At 40.3% G+C, this 17,408-nt stretch overlaps 1 protein-coding gene across 1 annotated transcript in view; it reads left to right on the forward strand.

Moving 5' to 3' along the window:
* Positions 1-472: 472 nt before the first annotated feature.
* Positions 473-17,408, forward strand: part of ENPEP (glutamyl aminopeptidase) — a gene marked incomplete at its 5' end in the record, with an annotated part of 35,341 nt that continues 18,405 nt past the window's right edge. Inside the window, 6 exons of the mRNA XM_082051366.1 lie at positions 473-1,086; positions 6,070-6,211; positions 8,828-8,959; positions 12,979-13,099; positions 15,222-15,376; positions 16,006-16,119. Of these exons, the coding sequence (XP_081907492.1) occupies positions 473-1,086; positions 6,070-6,211; positions 8,828-8,959; positions 12,979-13,099; positions 15,222-15,376; positions 16,006-16,119 (1,278 nt within the window). The remainder of the gene's footprint in view (positions 1,087-6,069; positions 6,212-8,827; positions 8,960-12,978; positions 13,100-15,221; positions 15,377-16,005; positions 16,120-17,408) is intronic.

Raw genomic sequence — 17,408 nt, forward strand, 5'->3', positions numbered from 1 at the left:
GGGGAAAAAAGGAAAAGGTAGTGGCAAAGGTTGAGGGTTTGGAGCAGTTACACCTCTATCTGCAAACTCTTTCTGAAAGCTGCTGACAGAGCTTTGGCATCTGATCATCTCCTAACTGCTGATTAACACAGCACTGTTTTATATTTAACTCAGGCCAGAGCAGGAGGGGCTGGGGGTGGGGTTGCATTGCTTATAAGGGGAGCACGGCAGGAACAATGTTCCTCTGCGTTGGTTCCCTCCATCTCCCGGCCCAGCTGCACTCCTTTTCATCATTCACATTTCCTCCAAATGCCTGTTGTCTTTAATTAATTGAGAGTCTTGTAGAAAGCGAGGTGGGGGAGACGGGCAGAGAACAGCTACACAATTAAAATAGAAACCAAGTCTGCTGAGTTTACTGAATGCAAGTGCTGAAGTGACTAATAAGCTTTTTTACGGTTAATGTTTTGCTCTGAGAACAGACCCCGCAGCAGAGATGGAGGGCATGGATTTTGAGGATAAGAAGTCCAAGAGGTACTGCATGAAGACAAAGCATGTGGCTGTCATCTGTGGCGTCGTGGTAGTTGTAGGTCTTGCCGTGGGGCTTGGCGTGGGGCTGAGCAGACCTAAATCTCAGCAATCTTCAGGAGAAACAGATCAACCAACAAACCCTCCTCCCACAGTGGATTTGGTTCCCTGTCCTGCTAGAAGTGATGACACTGGAGACTGGAGACATTTTAGACTACCAACTTACATCAAGCCTGTCCACTATGATCTGGAAGTCAAGCCTGAAATGGAGAGAGACATTTACACTGGGACAGTCAATATTTCTATCACTTTGGAAAAATCTACCAGCTACCTGTGGCTCCACCTGCGAGAGACTGAGATTACAGAAATGCCCACACTCCGGAAATCCTCAGGACAGCAGATTGCTCTGAACGACTGCTTTGGGTACACGCCGCAAGAGTACATAGTGATGAAAGCAGAAGCAGAGCTCTCTGTCACTGATGAAAATGATCCCTACATACTCACCCTGAAGTTTCAAGGCTGGCTGAATGGTTCCCTGGTTGGGTTTTATAGGACCACCTACACTGAGAATGGAGTGATCAAGTAAAGCAGTTTTTCTTTTATTTATTAAACTTTCTTCTCCATTTCTACTTGCTCAGGCCTGCTCTATTCCTGTTTCAGCTTCTCAGTCTTGTCTCTCACCAGCTTGCTGACATTTCTGGGCTGTTCTTTAATTTTCTCATTCCCCTAAGGAAGAGGCTGTATTCAAAACCCTTTGGCTGTTGACAAGTGAATGTGGGCTGGAGAGACGAGGGGTTTGTTATTATTCTGAAAAACTTTTTCAAACTCTACTGGTCCCAGGTTACCTTTGAGCTTTACAAATGGCTTCCTCAGAAATCTGCAAGGATCGAGGGGTTTTTTTTATCTCTGTAGTACAATAAATAGCATATAGCTCTCACCACTCTCTCCTGTCACTCCCCAAGGTAACTGTTTTGGTGTAAAATGCTCTTATGATAGTTTTCCTGACATTATGCCTTCTTGACATTATAAGCCTGAGGAATATCCAAACCAGAACTTCTCTGTCTCTCCTGCAGCTCATTTAAATTATGGATAAGAAAGTCCAAATTATGAAGGTTATATTTTACTCGGATTTTTTGTGCTCCACTTCTTGCTTTTTAATATATCAATAGTTATTGAAAGACTACAAAGCCTCTTACAGTTCAGTTAACCCATTCCACTTCCAAGGTTTGTACTGCTTCAGGGTGGAAGCTTGAAAAAAACATTGCCCACTTCTCAGAGGCATTTCTTCACATTTAACGTGTGGAGCGGACACTCTTTTTTTTCCCAACATTTACGTTTCTGAAGTGACTCATTCCGGTTTTTATGGCTAGAAGATAAACTTGGCTAGAGTTTTCCAAGGCCCTGTATCAGGAACATGGAGACAAAGAGTGGTGTGTTTTCAAGGCACTTGTTTGCCCTCCTGGGACAATGGCATCATGAGTGAGAGTTGCATCAGCTCCACTCAGCTTCTGACAGGCAATGCCAGGAGTAGCAGTAGTGACAGGCAGCAGCAAATCCAGGAGGCAGAAGAAAAAGCAAGCACTGATTTTTCATACTTAAACATAATTATCTGATCCGTGAAGAAGTCAAGAGGAAAGTGGATCAAACCCTAGCCAACACTTTCCCTCCATCTTTTTCCTCCATCTACCACCTCAGTATTGCTCTGACTTGGAAGATGCTTTGAGCATCTGAAATCCCCACAGCAATTTTAGAGTGTAAACACTTAGCATGTCTCTAAGTTGAGGTGTGTCACTTCCTTTTTGTTGGTAAAGGATAGCTAGATATTAAATGAATCGCCCCAGGTCCATTGCAACACCAGAACAGCAGGACCAGAACTCAGATCTCCTGAGTTGCAGACCAGGAGAGGTGAGTGTCCATCCCTCAATTCCAGACAGTGCAGGAAGACAAGGACCAAGCATGTGGTGTCAGGAAGGAGAACTTCAGAAGCTGAAGAAAGCATAAAATGTGAGCTCACTTCAAGAGTGTTCCTATGTCTCAATTTGGGTTCTAGAAGCTACATAAAATTGCAAGGATGATCCTAGCCAGCAGTCTGAAAACACTCGATACAGAAAAGAACTTGAGTGTGTGTGTTAGTTAGGCTTGAGGAGGGCCATAATAAGAATGAGTGAATGGTGATTTCTGAAATGCTTTTAATGTGGCTAAGTTTCAGCAGATTGTTTGTGGGGGTGGAAGAGGTGATGTACGTGATAGTGATAAGTACAGCTTTGCATTGAAAGCAACCACCAGCCAAGTCGCTGCTATGTGGTGTGAGGGTAGGTGATAGGATGGGGTGAGGAAGAGTGGGGAGGGAAGGCTTTTATTACTCATTAAAACTGCATTTTCCCCTGGCTTTCTACTCAAAACCAATGCTGACTGGAATTAGTTTTTTTATTTAACCTTTGCCTGAGGCAGACATAACTCTTGGAAAATTTCAACCCAAATAGTTCCTATTTTGTTATGTTGTAAGTAAATACAAATCAGATCAGGTAACAGTAAAAGTCAAGCAAGCCTACTAATAGCAGATGTTAGAGAAGGTGGTGGCTGAGGTGAAAATTAGAGTGAATGAAAGGAAATGAAAGTGAAATTAACCCACTCCTCATCCTTTCTGGGCAGTGTTAGAAGCAGCAGGACCTTTTGAGAGAATTAATAACACTGGAAAATCAGCTCCCAGGGCTGAGCTGCTCCCCAGCTGTCGATCTGTGAAGGCAAAGGTTTGCCAAAGCATTGCTATAATGCCTTTTGTTTATAAACTGGGCACATGTCCAGGCTCTGCTGTTGCCTAGGTTCAAGTCTCCCACCAGATGTTGTGGAAAACAGGTAGGGGTAGACATGTGCTGAACATGCCTGCAAGTCTGGGATCCTTGGGAGGCTTAGGAAGAAGAACACCTCATTTGGGAATCCTGTTCAGGCAGATCACACAATCCCCATCAGGACAAATGTGCTTCTGGACGTGCCCAGAAGTGGATCTTGAGATACCTTGGGAACACAACTATTTAAATTGACATGCACATGCAGGTAGGGAGCAGGAAAGCAGAAACTTTGAAAATGCAGATTTAGACATAGACCTGGCTAGATCCTCCTGTGGGTGCCTGAATCCAGCTGTAAGCATGAAGTCCTTTGCTAAAGCTATTCCTCTGTCTGTGCATTTTATTTCCCCATTGATGAAAGGGGAATAACATCCCTTTCCTACTTAGCATGATGCAGTGAGCATAAATAACTTACAATTGTGTTATTTTCAGATATTAGGAAAAGGGGAACAACAAGAGTCCTTGCCTGGTGTGATGGGTTCTTTATACTCATTAGTTCCTCTCAAAGAATCTGCTAAAACCCACCTTTTATTTTCTCCTTACTATTACAGATAATACAAAGATGTCACTGCAGCTGTTTTTGATTTTGCATTACTGTTAGTGACAAGGTATGGCTTCCCTTTTATAGGAATTCTCTCTGTCCTCTGTAAGAGGAAAACAAGAGGCTTATAAAAGATATTCAGCTGGGCACGTCTCTAACAGGGAGACTTGCATTTAGGATTCTATTGATTAGGGAAAGGCAAAATATTATTTAGTGTACAGAAGTAGCACTGCTGGATTTCTTCATCAAGGAGAAAATTTTCTCAGAAGAAGCAATGAATCTGAATTTAGGGAAAGAATAGAAGAAAAAATGCCTAAATTATCTCAAGGGGAGGGGGTTTTGCATCAAGTCCTGTGCTTTGGAATAAAAAGAAAAAAGGGGGGAATTCATCATGGCTCTAAATGCAGCTCTGTTTTAATTGAGCAACAACAGCTGGATGCTGGATGCAGTCTCAGCCAGACCTTCACTTCTTATTGCTATGATCTTTACAACTGTTACCTCTAGTTCACATTTAATTGTCTGCACATCAGCAGCAAGTAGAAGGGCAGAAGTCACCAAGCACTGAAAAAAATCTTATCTAAAACCTACATTATATAATTTGAAAGGAAATTACAACATTCTAGTGCCACTCCTATGTATGCCATAGCCTGGAGTTCTCATCATAGACCTCATAGGAAAGGTAGTGCTGATGTCTGTCTGTCTGCCCCCACAAATATACGAGGATAGATGGATTACCAGCTTATAACTCAACAGAGATATCACAGTGTTATCAGTCTGTAGGAACAAGATATAAATGTGTCAAAATATATAGCCATTTTTTTAAGCAATAGCTGTGAAGCACTGCCCTGGGGACTTGAAGTTATCTTTGTTGTGAAATAGTAGCTTTCAAATCCTACGAAAAGTACAGAGTGACATCAAACAATTTATCAATCAACAGAAACTCTACTGAGCCTGAAGTTATGCTAAGGTAAATATTCATCATGTTTTCTGCCCATGAACTTTGGAGTTACTGTTCCAATGAATGTGTATGGTAAGAACCCAGACATTACCTCCATCAAGCTTGTAAATGACCCTTGCTGCTACAAGTTCCTAATGACCAGTTTAGTATTTAACCATCACAGGGAAATGCCAAGGGCAAAGAAGCATTGAAAAATTGGTTGTCAAGTGAGCTTGTAGGATTGCTGCAGACCTGTAATTTATGATGTACACTTTTAATTACTTTTTGAAAAGAAAAACTACCTTAATAAAGTTGGAGCAGCTGTAGAACTGCTGTCAGAAAATGCTCAACATTCCAGATTAATTGAAGAAGCATCTGTGATCCCTTTCACCATCAATCACTGGAGAATACACTCTGCCACTGTGTAGTTCATCAATGGGGGAGCCCAATGTCACTGTGAGGAGCAAGCACAATATGAACATTCACAACCTTCACCTTATTTTTTACATGACCTTTATTGTCTAGGTCCTCCAGTTGTTTTTGCATAACTGAGTTGACTTTCTAAACTCCCTAACGTGGCTAGTACAGCACCTGTTATGTACTAGGATATTCACCTGAACTTCCCATGCTTTCTCCAACAGCTTCATTAATGGAGTCAGGGCAGCATAACAGCACCAGCAGAAAACTGTATGTGGTAACTGCAGAAGAAGAAACACAGAAGCAGGATGAGATTTTAGGGACACTTATACAATTCCAATGTGTCATCTCAGGAAATGTTCAAGACTCCAGTCCCAAGATAGGCTCTAGTGGGTAAACAACACACGGAGTGACTTAAGTAAAAATCCCTCTACCAAGACACTAATTTCCTTTCCCATTATATCATCAGTAGTTTATTTTAGGCACAAAAATCAATGGGAAAGCACATCAGGAAGGTAAGCAAAATTTTTACCAACCATGAGGGGTCATTCCTACGTTATTGCTTGGCTCCAAAAAATCATTGATGATAAGCAATTGGCTTTAGCTTTTGCTCTGAAACCTAGACAATGTTGATTACAGAGGTAATGTCTATACAATGTCAACTTGTTCATTTCTGGTGTTGCCTACTTTTATGAATGGACAAGTACACACAGATATTTGTAGTTTACTTTAGTTCATGAAATTGCTAAAAAATACGCTTAGAAATTGCAGATAAGTTTTTAAAGGTATATAATGAAGATTTGCCAATGTGTTGTTTGTTTAAGGAGCATTGCAGCTACTGATCATGAGCCAACAGACGCACGGAAGTCATTTCCTTGCTTTGATGAGCCCAACAAAAAGGCAACTTACAACATATCTATCATCCATCAAGACGAATACGAAGCACTTTCAAACATGCCAGTACAGGTATGTATTTCCAGCTCTGCTGCCTAAGTGGAATGGTTCTGTAAAGCCACTGGAAAGGTGGCATGGATCAGAAAGTCCTGATACATACATAGACTCTACCATCCAGACACTGTAAAGCTAATGCTTAATAAATATTCCATAAAACAGGACTGCTTGGTTGGTCAGGACTCCCAGTGGTCCACCAGCACACAATATCCAAAGCAGAAATGAAACATCTCTTCTGTCTCTAGCTAGCTAGCCCTCTATTCAGATTTTCTAGATGAGCATCCCCTACTAACTATAATGGCAGGTTCTTCGCTCAAATCAGATGGATTCTGGAAGACAGCTGCTTCTCAGACGGGAAGTCTAAAATAATCACTGGAATGACATAATGGTTCAAAGTGAGGGTCTGCTGACCACAATCTAATGGAAAAGGATCCTGATAGTAAGAAAGTCTGGGATTATTATTTTTAATAATACAGGATCTGAAATCCCATCTGTCAGCTCATGGGTGTGGACACTTGTCAGTCCACCATGACTGTAATTTCCTACATAATCTATTTCTGGACCTGGTGGGTCAAATTTCAAGTTTTATATGAAATTCAATGGCATCATTTATTTACCTCTGGGCTTTCTGGAAGAAGACTGAATGGCATTCATTTGGGAGAGATTCTAGTGAATAGTTTAACTGAGTGTCTAGTCCAATGTATGATTTCTAATTAATATGTTCTGAAGTGGGACATAAACTGCCAAGTTTGGTTTTTGTGGTTTGGTATGGTTTTTTGGGGGCTTTGTTTTTTTATTGTTGGGGGTGGGAGGAGTTGGGGGTATTTTGGTTAGTTGGCTGGTTTGATTTGGTGTTTTCTTAAAGAAAAAAAGAGCTTCCAGCCCCTGGGCTGTTGACATTCACATCTTCCCAGTCACTCCCCCACCCAGAAATCAAAGGTCTCCTTTACTGTGTACTGTTTTATTTAGAGTCCCTCAAACCTTAACTATCCCCCAGCAATGCAGCTGAGAGAACTCTTACCAATCTGACACAGCTGCTCTGACTTATTGTTTTTAAAAATATTTCTATATGGTACCCCCAAAATCACCAGGCATTTTGATGGACAACACATGAGAGTGTTTGCTGTACCTTTCCTCACAGACTTCAGATAAGTGAGGGTACCAGCAAGGAAGGTGAGGGGATGAGACTTGATGTTATAAAGATTTACTGGGTTTCAATACTTACTTTACACCTTTACAACTAGCCTTTGCCTGTAGTGTGGACATAAAAATTACACTTTCAAAGGGCTAACTAACTACTGCTTGTTAATTACTTTGCTAAATTCCAAGTACAGTCTGGGAAATGTATAGTATGCTGGGTGATAGGAGGGCACTTTTTCATCTGGTGTGCTCACAAGGTCAGTAGCTCTGTTCTTAGTAGTGAAGGAACTTTAGGAAATCTTTTCAATGGATGGAAATGTAATAGTTTGGAAATGTAAGGCATGGTGTGTGTTGCACATCCTGTAGTAGTTTTGGTGGTGTGAAGCTTTATAATCATCATGGCAAAATCAGCTCAGCGAAATGAGAAACTTGCACATTGCATATGCACTTTGCACAACATTGATTTTTTTTTTTCCTGCTTTTTCACTGAAGTTCTAACTTTGTTGAAAGAAACAAAAGACATCAAAATAGAGTCAAAATGAGTGAAATAAGAGAAAAATAGATTGTGAATATCTCAGTGACAAGAGATTTGTGAACATATCTGTGAAAAAGTGTTTTTTTGCTTATGGAATCATATTACCCATAATATTCACTATCTGTGCATTAGTTATTTATAACAAACAAATCTCATTAAGCATTTTATCTCTACCAGAAGGTTAATGTCTTCTATATGCTGTTTGTTTTTGTCCTATTTAAGTTAGTCATCCACTCAGAAGCACAAGAAATTATCAGATAAGCAACAGCAGATAACAAATAGTAGAAATAAATATTTAGAGGATGAGTCACATACAACAGGTTGCAGGTTTGGTCATATAGTTCAGTTGAGAGGTAAGGACTGTTGGGAAAATGAGGAATGATTTTTAATTGATTTACAAAATGAAACTATGATCAGCACTAAACCTTATGTACCTTTAAACAACCCACCAATTAGCAGTGCTAATTTGTATCTGAATGAGTTCAGGATAAATTCATTAGACTGGTCTTTACCCTAAGTAGCATCTCTGCAATCCCTCACTCCTACACGATGGATGTATTTAAGAGAGGAGAACATCCAGTCTCTTCTCTAATCTGTCCAAACTGATGTTATTTTATGCAACTATTTCAAGAACAAAGCAGACTAGCATACACTGGAAAACTCCTATTGGCAAAATCCCTGTGCATGTGAACTATTTCAAATCCTTGATGCAAAATTAGAAGCAGGTAAACTTATTTAGTGCAGAAAAACAAAGTCCAATGTTGTGTATTGCAGTATTGCTGGAAAAAACATTTTGTCTGTTCTCATGCCATCATCAATGGGATGCCAGAAGAGGTGAACCTGGAGAGGTGATTTATCATTCCTATGTAGTTGCAGCCTTCACAGAAATATTGTACCCTCTTCTGCATGTGTTTGCAATTTCCAAAATCAAATTAATTATTTTTCCATTTCTGCAGCAAACGGTACAGCTGGGTGATGGCTGGACTCGGACAACTTTTGAGAAGTCAGTTCCCATGAGCACTTACCTGGTCTGCTTTGCAGTGCACCAGTTTCAGTGGGTAGAGAGAACATCTGCCAGTGGAATACCTGTAAGTCCTGTTGCAGCCTGAACACGGTTCAGATGACAAATGTATTGTGATCTGCATTAAAAAAAAAAAAAAAAATGGGACATCTATTTTTAACAGGAATATATTTTTCCCTTTCCCATACCCTGCTTTATGCAGCCTATTTGATCAATCAGGTGTTCAGAGTGGTCTCCCAACCTTGACTACACAGCATGGTTTGCAGCCCTTCCCTGTCTCCCACGTGGTACCTCCCATACAGGCACATGGGTGAGCAAGGAGCACTATTTCTCCATCCTCATCCCTGGCTTGAAGCCCAGATTCTAGGGGAATGTACAAGTCTAGGGGTACAAGAGATTCACAGGCCATGGATACAAACACTTTACAGTTTTCTGTGGGTTAAAGGGTGTGAATCTATGCACTTGATGTCTTCCTATTTACAATCATAGAGACACAGGACTAAAATGCTATGTGCCATTGTGTATTGGCCCTAATATTCTTTATTTTACAACAGTGACTTAAGGCAACTGCCCAGTGTAAGTTCTGTACAAATATAGAAGTGATAGTACCTGCCTAAACAGCTGGACATTTGGTAGGTGCCCTAATGAAATGAGTATCCAAATCCATAAATTTTAAATAGTGCCTTTATTTAGATGCAACAAGCAGTCCAATCCAGTTCTCCTGCATATTCAAGTCTCCTGAGGTGCAGCAGATCAGGCATAATGAAATCACAAGACATTACAGTGTATCACAACCTGAAAGCCTAAATACCATTTTCCCCTCAATATAAAGTCCTCATTTAGCCTAAACCTAGTCTGGGATTCTCAATCCACTGTTAGTTATTTATTGGTTTACATCTTTTCTTCATCTGAGACCGAGGACGACCCCAGAGCTGTATGCTCTTGCCACTGCCCTTCTTTTCCCATTAGGGGTGTCTTGCAGTTCAGCTGAGCTGGCAGCACTTTCCTCCTCTTCTGGAGACAGAGACACCAATGGTCGGGGAATCTGGACCAAAGCTCCAGCCAGACCACTGTTCCCCAAGCAAGTAAACTCTTCCTGAGTTTCTCCATCCAAAAAAGCTCAGCAAATCCTTCCCTACTTAAAGCTGTCCACCGATGAGAAAATCTGCCTTGTATAAATCTCTGAAGTGCTTATTCAGTTCTCAGCAAAATCTTCCTGCACAGTGTTGTGCTGAGACCTCCCTCCTCTGTGCCCTTGCTAGCATCATGCTGTATGCTTATATCATTGCTCGACAAATAACTAAGGCTAAATTACTCTTAGCCACACAAATGGAGCCTAGTTTGAGATAAAGATCCCTGCTGTTTGCCTGAGTAATTTGCAAAACATATTAGCCCACCCAGCCACACATTTTTGTTAACCAGATGGTCTCCAGCACAGCTGCTCCATTCACTATCAGAGACAGGTTATTTGTCCTCGATATATTATTTTAAGAATCAGAACTTGTACAGCTTTTATAGAACATAGTACGGTAGGGGGAAAAAAATGCTGAAGATGTACGTAAAACATTTTATTTTCTAGATGCAAAAATTAACATTCTATGCTTGTCCATGCCACTTTCCATAATATGGCTCTCAAGTCAATATTTGTTTGGGTTTTTCTCTTCAAGCAAAACAGTAAAGCCCACAATGTTCCTGACCAGTTGTAGCTTTTCTAAATAGAAGAGAGTGTTCACTGAAGAATGGTAATTAAAATGTGTGTGTGTATAAGCAGCGGTATTTGTGTCAGTACAGAGGTTGTCTGAAGAGATGTCTTCTAATTCAGGTCTTGGCTGCTATATATTTTATTAACACTGTTCACTAAACAATGTCTGAGGACTTGCCTTCACTACAAAACCTGGGTTTTAAGTGAGGTTAACATCATAACTGTGTCCTTTCTCTTAGCACGGACATAGTTTTATCAATATAAAGTTTATGTGTAAGATTGTTTTTAATTAAGGGAGGCACATAAACTCTAACACTACAAATTACCTTTTACCCAAGAAAAACAGGCTATCACTAGAGTTTTTAACCAGATATTCAGAAAGTCCTTCTCCTAAGCAAACAGTTCCTTTCTAAAGGAGCAATGAGATATTTAGATTCACCAACTGCTGAAAAAACCATACCACAGTTTGCTATATAAATTGCTACCAATAAATCCTTCATCCAACAGAAAATATCCATGTGATCCATATATTGCTTTCATAAAGAGCAACAGCATACAACTTACCTGACATGGTAAATTATTTAAAAATTCCACCGTACACTCTGAAAGCCCTTGCCCTAACAAGGACATTAATGGAATCAATGGTGGGAAATATGCCTACAGCTGTAAAGGATGCTCCTGAACTGTCAGGTACCAAATGTCTGGTTTGGAAAATCACAGAGTAGATTATACAAATGCAACCCAAAGTCAGTTCTAGTGCATGATGAATGCTTTGGAAACCATTAATATGGATCAGCTAGGGGACCAAAGACTGCTAAATTGGGTAAAGAGCTTACTGAAGTGGAAATTGCAGATTGTAATTGCAAACTGACCCTGAGGGAAATCCCCTGGCTGCAATGGATTCTCTATTGAATTTCATAAGCTTTTTTTGGTTTTGTTTTTTCATTCCAGCTCTATTTATGACCACTTTCCCATCCTCCCCTCTTTTTGGAGGAAGTGCAATTTCATGGTATTGAAATCAATGTGCTGTCAGGCTCCAAGACAGTTCCTAGAATAGGCCAGCTCCTTTGTTCAGTTTGAACCCTAAACTCCTGGCTATAAGACAGCATTGGGGAATAAACAAGGCACACCAATATAGACAGAAGAATGTGCCCCATTCATGGGTCACAGAGCCTGCAAAATGGGATGGATTGGCTTTCCTGAAGCCAGAAACTTCACTCCATATAAACATCTCTTACTTTCTATGTTGGAGGTTTTGGGGGACGGTGAAGAAAAAAAAGCCTACAGCTCCTGACAGCAGACATGGCAGCAGTATGGCTCTGCTCTTGGGCAGAGATCTGTGTGAGCTTTGGGACAAAGAGATTGAGGGAAAGGCCCCCAAAAGAGTCCATAAATTCTCAAGTCATACTTTGTCTTCACAATGTAGAGACAACATCTCAAAAGGGTTTTTCAAGCTGTAGGTCTTCTCATCATGGTTGTGGGTGCCATAAGGACTCTAGTCCTCCAGGGCTTGAGGTTTCCTATTGCTCGACAGCAACGGCCAAAACAGTCGCAGGCACCACACCCCAGGGATGGAAAGGTCAACACTCAACACACCATTTTTTGCGTTAAGGAAAAAAAACATTCTCAGATATGCAAGTGAAGCACAGGAATAGTCACTCACCACACACAGGACTACCAAACGTGCCCGTTTTCCTGGACCCGCCTGCTGAGATGAGAGAGAGCTGATTTTTGTCTGAGATTTCCAGAGGGGCAGCAGCCCTGCAGGCTGGGTGGTATGTGTCTTGAGGTCCTGGGCAAACAGCCACTTCATCTGGTAAACACACTATCTTCAAAGGGTCTGAGGTCTTCAAACATCCAAGGACAAGAGGAAATTATGATGATAGTAGGTAGGAAAAGTAGAAAGCAACTGAAGAAAATAAGGTGTTCCAAGGCTTCAGACACATTTCAGGACAGATGTGCTCCACCAAATTAGTCTGATGGGATCAATAAATTGCTCAAAACAAGTGGATTCCCTTCAGTTGTTCTTGCCCAGTTTTCCTTCTTGAGAAAACAAGGCCATGGGGAAGGAGGGGCTGGCATGCACCCAGACCCTGCTCCAAACTTGGCCACTGTGAGCTTCTGGACATGGGTCTTTCCAGTTTACATTTTCAGCATACTGTGGACAACGTGCACAGATTGTGCTGACTTGGTCTCTCTCTTCTGTACATTTGAAAAGCTTTGTTGAATAAATGTGTTAGGGAACAGAATTCAGTGTTCGGGCCAGTCTCTTAGAGAGAACCTGCAATGTTACAAGTATGTATGTTAAATGACTTTTCAATGCTTGCCACTTTCTAATTTCTTTTAACTGAAGACTGCTCTGATTGTTTCTCTCTATTTTACAGCTGAGAGTTTACGCCCAGCCACTGCAATTACACACAGCAGAGTATGCAGCAAATGTAACAAAAATTATATTCGACTTCTTTGAAGAGTACTTTAATTTGAGCTATTCTCTTCCAAAACTAGGTGATTATTAATACTTATATTTTTTCATTTTGCTAATTTACTGTTATGATTATGTTTCTCCTACAGGTCTATGTGTTTTGGTGGAAACCAGCATGAAAGCATTTGGTTGTTAACTGCTGATATTAAGTCAGGATGTTTTAAATCTGTACCCATGTAGTTAAAGATGTTCTTAAATGTCATGATGGGAGGGCTGATCTCAGTTACAGTTTAGTTATTGGTTCTCACAGTTTAGTTTGCTGAAGCACTGGTCCTGGCATGGTTATTTTAAAGTGTCTTGTGGAAAATCAGGGGAAGCATTGGTGTCATCAGCAAAGGAACATCATGAGCTAAAATAGAGCCAGAAGAAGTTTGGGAAAAATATGTACCACTTCCATGGGAACTTCTGGACAAAAGTCAGCAGTGAGACAAGTGAAGATGTAAACTGCCAGAGAGTATGTCATACTATTTATTGACCTTAGTGCAAAGTGGGTGTGTAGCCACTTCTTAGAAAGAAAGATGAACACGGTCCAGCATATTATCTGTAGTTTCTACTGCTGGGCTAAATAAAGACCCAGAGCTAAACAAGAACAGGCACATTGTCAAATTTCGCCCATGGTTACAAAACAAGCAATGAAAAAGTCATGCGCTTGGGCATCCTTTAGCTTGGCCTATCTGGACTCTGTATCTGATTTGTGTAGTTTGAACTAATAAAGTTGGGAATGTAATCAGAGTTTTGGAAATGCGGCCTCCTAAGACCTCCAAAGAGGTAATACAGTTAGGCTCATGAATTTAAAAGGATGGAAAAGTATTAACTACAAACATATTAGGGCAATGTATTGGGGAAAGAAAACCCCAAAACTTTGAAGACGATTAACAGTGCTATGCAAGCTTTTTGTTGGTTATTCATACATGCACCTGTCGGGCTAACTTGTGTTACTTTAACAATAGAGTTTCACCTCCTCTTTTCAAAATATCATCTGAGTTTACTGCAAAGCTTTGTTTGCATTTCAACGACAACTGAATTAGAGAAACCAGTACAACATGTTGGTTTTTCACACACTGATCCCCAGTAACAATTGGGACCATATCTCACCTATGCTTCCTATTCAAACTTTCATTTCCATATAAGCCTGGTGACTTGACCACATCAGCATTTGGATAAGGGTCTGTCTGCACTCGAGGGTGGACTGGTAACCCCAGGTCAGCACTATCACAGGGTAGATGCTCCTGTAGATTTTATACTGTTTTTCTCAGAACGTCTATTTTTTGGATCACAAATCTTTACTTACTATGTTGTTCCCTCAGTATTAGAAGTCAACTAGACCAGACCTGATGAATCAAATATGTTTCATTTAAATATTGTATTTCACATTGATTTATGGCATTGCCATTCTCCTTGTGATCCTTATTTTGATGTTAGTGAAGCCCTTGCAAGATTATCAGCTTTGATTCTATAATCAAGTTATTTAAATTAAAATAATTAATTCATATCTTCTGTTAAGGTGGAGTGAGGGTTGTTTGTTCTATTCAGTTTTAAATCTGTAGTTTTTCACTAACTCACATAGAAAGGCTGTGGTCATTATCTGCAGAAGAAAATGCCAGTCTAATTGAGTGCACAATTCTCATTTAAACTTCTATTGATTACTGACCATAAATGAGTGACCCCCACAAATTGCCAGGATAGAAGCAGATGTTGTTCACTGCATGGGGAATTTATTTCAGTTAACGTGTCAATAAATATTTTTAATACAACAGTGTGACAAACAATGACATGCCTCATTATGCTACAGATAGTTTCGGGAGGTTTACTGCATACAGCGCATCCCCAGACAATACTATTAATTTCTGGAGCCCAAATTAAGTATGTATGATACACACGCTCCCAGGAGGTGGCACAGCATCGCCTCGCAGGACAGATCCTCAGCTAGTGCAGCTGATCCCAGCTCTATTCATCTCAGGGTGCTGCTATCAGCTGCTGCAGCCCAGTTCCCTGCTTCTTAAACACAGGTGATGGGCTGCAGCCCACGGCTCTAAGTCAGAACCACGAATGGTAAGCAAAACAGGTTGTGAATACACAGAAAGAGGAGAAACTAAGTGGCGCAGAGGATACAGTGGTAATCATGTTCTCTTTCTTTCAATGTAGATAAAATAGCTATTCCAGATTTTGGGACAGGTGCAATGGAGAACTGGGGGCTGATCACATACAGAGAAACAAACCTGCTGTATGATCCCAATGAGTCAGCCTCTTCCAACCAGCAGAGAGTAGCTGCAGTGATAGCCCATGAGCTCGTGCATCAGGTACGTTTTGAGACACGATTCATTTTTACAGTGCTTCAAATGTGGAGTCACACCATTTTAATCTTGGAAATACTGCCATTAACTTCGTCTTGGAATCTTCTACATGTGCTCACAATTTGATTGCAAAGTATAATGTTAAAACAGGGAACTGTTAGAGCTTTAAAGTACCTTCACTACTGCCTTGAATTGTTCTTAGGAAGTTAGATGCTTGGGTGCAGACTATGAGCCAGCTTATGAAAATCTGTCTGAAATATCTTAAAGGAACTAATTTGCATTTACAGATGTCTCTCTTCGGCAAGCAAATAGGGACAACTATACGCTGGGGAGGCTGTCTGAAAACATATCCTTAAAAACACAAATCAGCAAATCAAGAGGAAGAAACTAAAAATATTTTCAGTGGCACATGAATCATTAGCAATCTCCTCAGTAACGTGTAATTTTATAATAAAAATGACGTTTCAACACAAGGCGAGGCCTGAATTCCTATTTAAACCACAGAATTATGATAATTTTCATCTGGCAACAGGAATAAAAGTGAACAAATTAATTTTCTACTTGGAGATGTGAGATACTGAAAGGTACATTTACCATTTAGCTAACACTGCATCTTTCAATGTTTATCATTCTAGTGGTTTGGAAATATTGTGACCATGGACTGGTGGGATGACCTGTGGTTAAATGAAGGATTTGCCAGTTATTTTGAGTACTTGGGAGTAAATGCTTCAGAACCAGAATGGCAAATGGTAATTATTTCTGTCTCGTGGAGAGTTGGCAGGGCTGGGGGAGCATTTTGGAGGGGGGTAGAGGTCAGACGAAGATGATGAAGACTTGAAGTATATTTGTGGAAAACTAACATAATGCAGTGTAACATAAACAAAAGGTTGGTTTAAAATTTTCCATGTACCTATGTTATGGTGTGAAACTAGCCAAAGTAAACTTCGTAAAGTATTAGTCTGCAGGGAAAAGTCACTCTTTTTTAACAAGTGAGTCAAGTGTTTGGTTATTATCATGGCAAAAAATACCTCAGTGGATTCTGAACAGAGCCTTAATAATTTTGTAATGTTGTTTAAAGGTCTAACCCTTGAAGATAGAGATTCTCCTTTATTTTTTGTATTTAGTTGGGCTGTAGTGTCTCTTCATAAGACACGTCTTAGGATCGTTATCCAGCCTGGTGAGGGCTGGGAACCTGGGCCTGTCTTCACAGCTTAGGCTATACATCAAGGAAAATATCAGATCCCCCTTTCAGCTGCTGCCAGCATTTTAAGTGTCATTTCAAATGCTCCAACACACAATCTCTGCTCTGCACAGTGCAAAAACAGGTAGTGACAGTGGATGGCCCACAACGCTGCCTTTGCAGCTACACCAACTCCAAACACTTTAAGGGGGTTGCAGGCAAAGAGGGTAACTTTAAATAGGCATTACACTCTGAGAAAGAATAACAGAGTGTGAATAAAGGGAGGTTTCTAGCTTTCTCTTTGCTCCCCTCCCAAACAGACATGATGGCGCACAGCATGTGTATTTCCTCCAGCTGTCCAGTTTTAATGAGATTCTGGCTACTAGAAAATATATAACATAGGGCAGTAGAAGGAATCAGGGTAGGTTTTGCATAAGTTGAGCTTATTGTCAAAAACTACTAGCCCCTGAGCCTAGTAACTTTAGAAGTAGGCAGTGTTTACTCAGTGCCTCACCTGCCTCCCTCCCTGCTTCCCATAAATATCTCTTCTCATTCATGTTACATGAGGCTGAGAACAAAATCATTCCTCAATCACTTCTTTTACATTTGAAGTAGGAGATCTGTTGTGCTACCTACATTAGTAAAATTTTATTACTGAGGCTAAAATTTAAAAGACCTTTTTGCATCTAGACACGGTGTTTATTTAATATCTAGAGCCATTTCAGTGTTATCTTCCTAGTGAATATTAGAAGAGAAAAACTAAATAGAAATTTAGTCTTTTTTGGTCAATATTGATTAGGAAGTAGGGGAATCTTGACTGCATGTCACTTCATCTTTTAAAAAATTATAATAACTTTT

The sequence above is a fragment of the Streptopelia decaocto genome (assembly GCF_964273445.1).
Source record: "Streptopelia decaocto genome assembly, chromosome: 4".
In the NCBI taxonomy this organism is placed as follows: Eukaryota; Metazoa; Chordata; class Aves; order Columbiformes; family Columbidae; genus Streptopelia; species Streptopelia decaocto.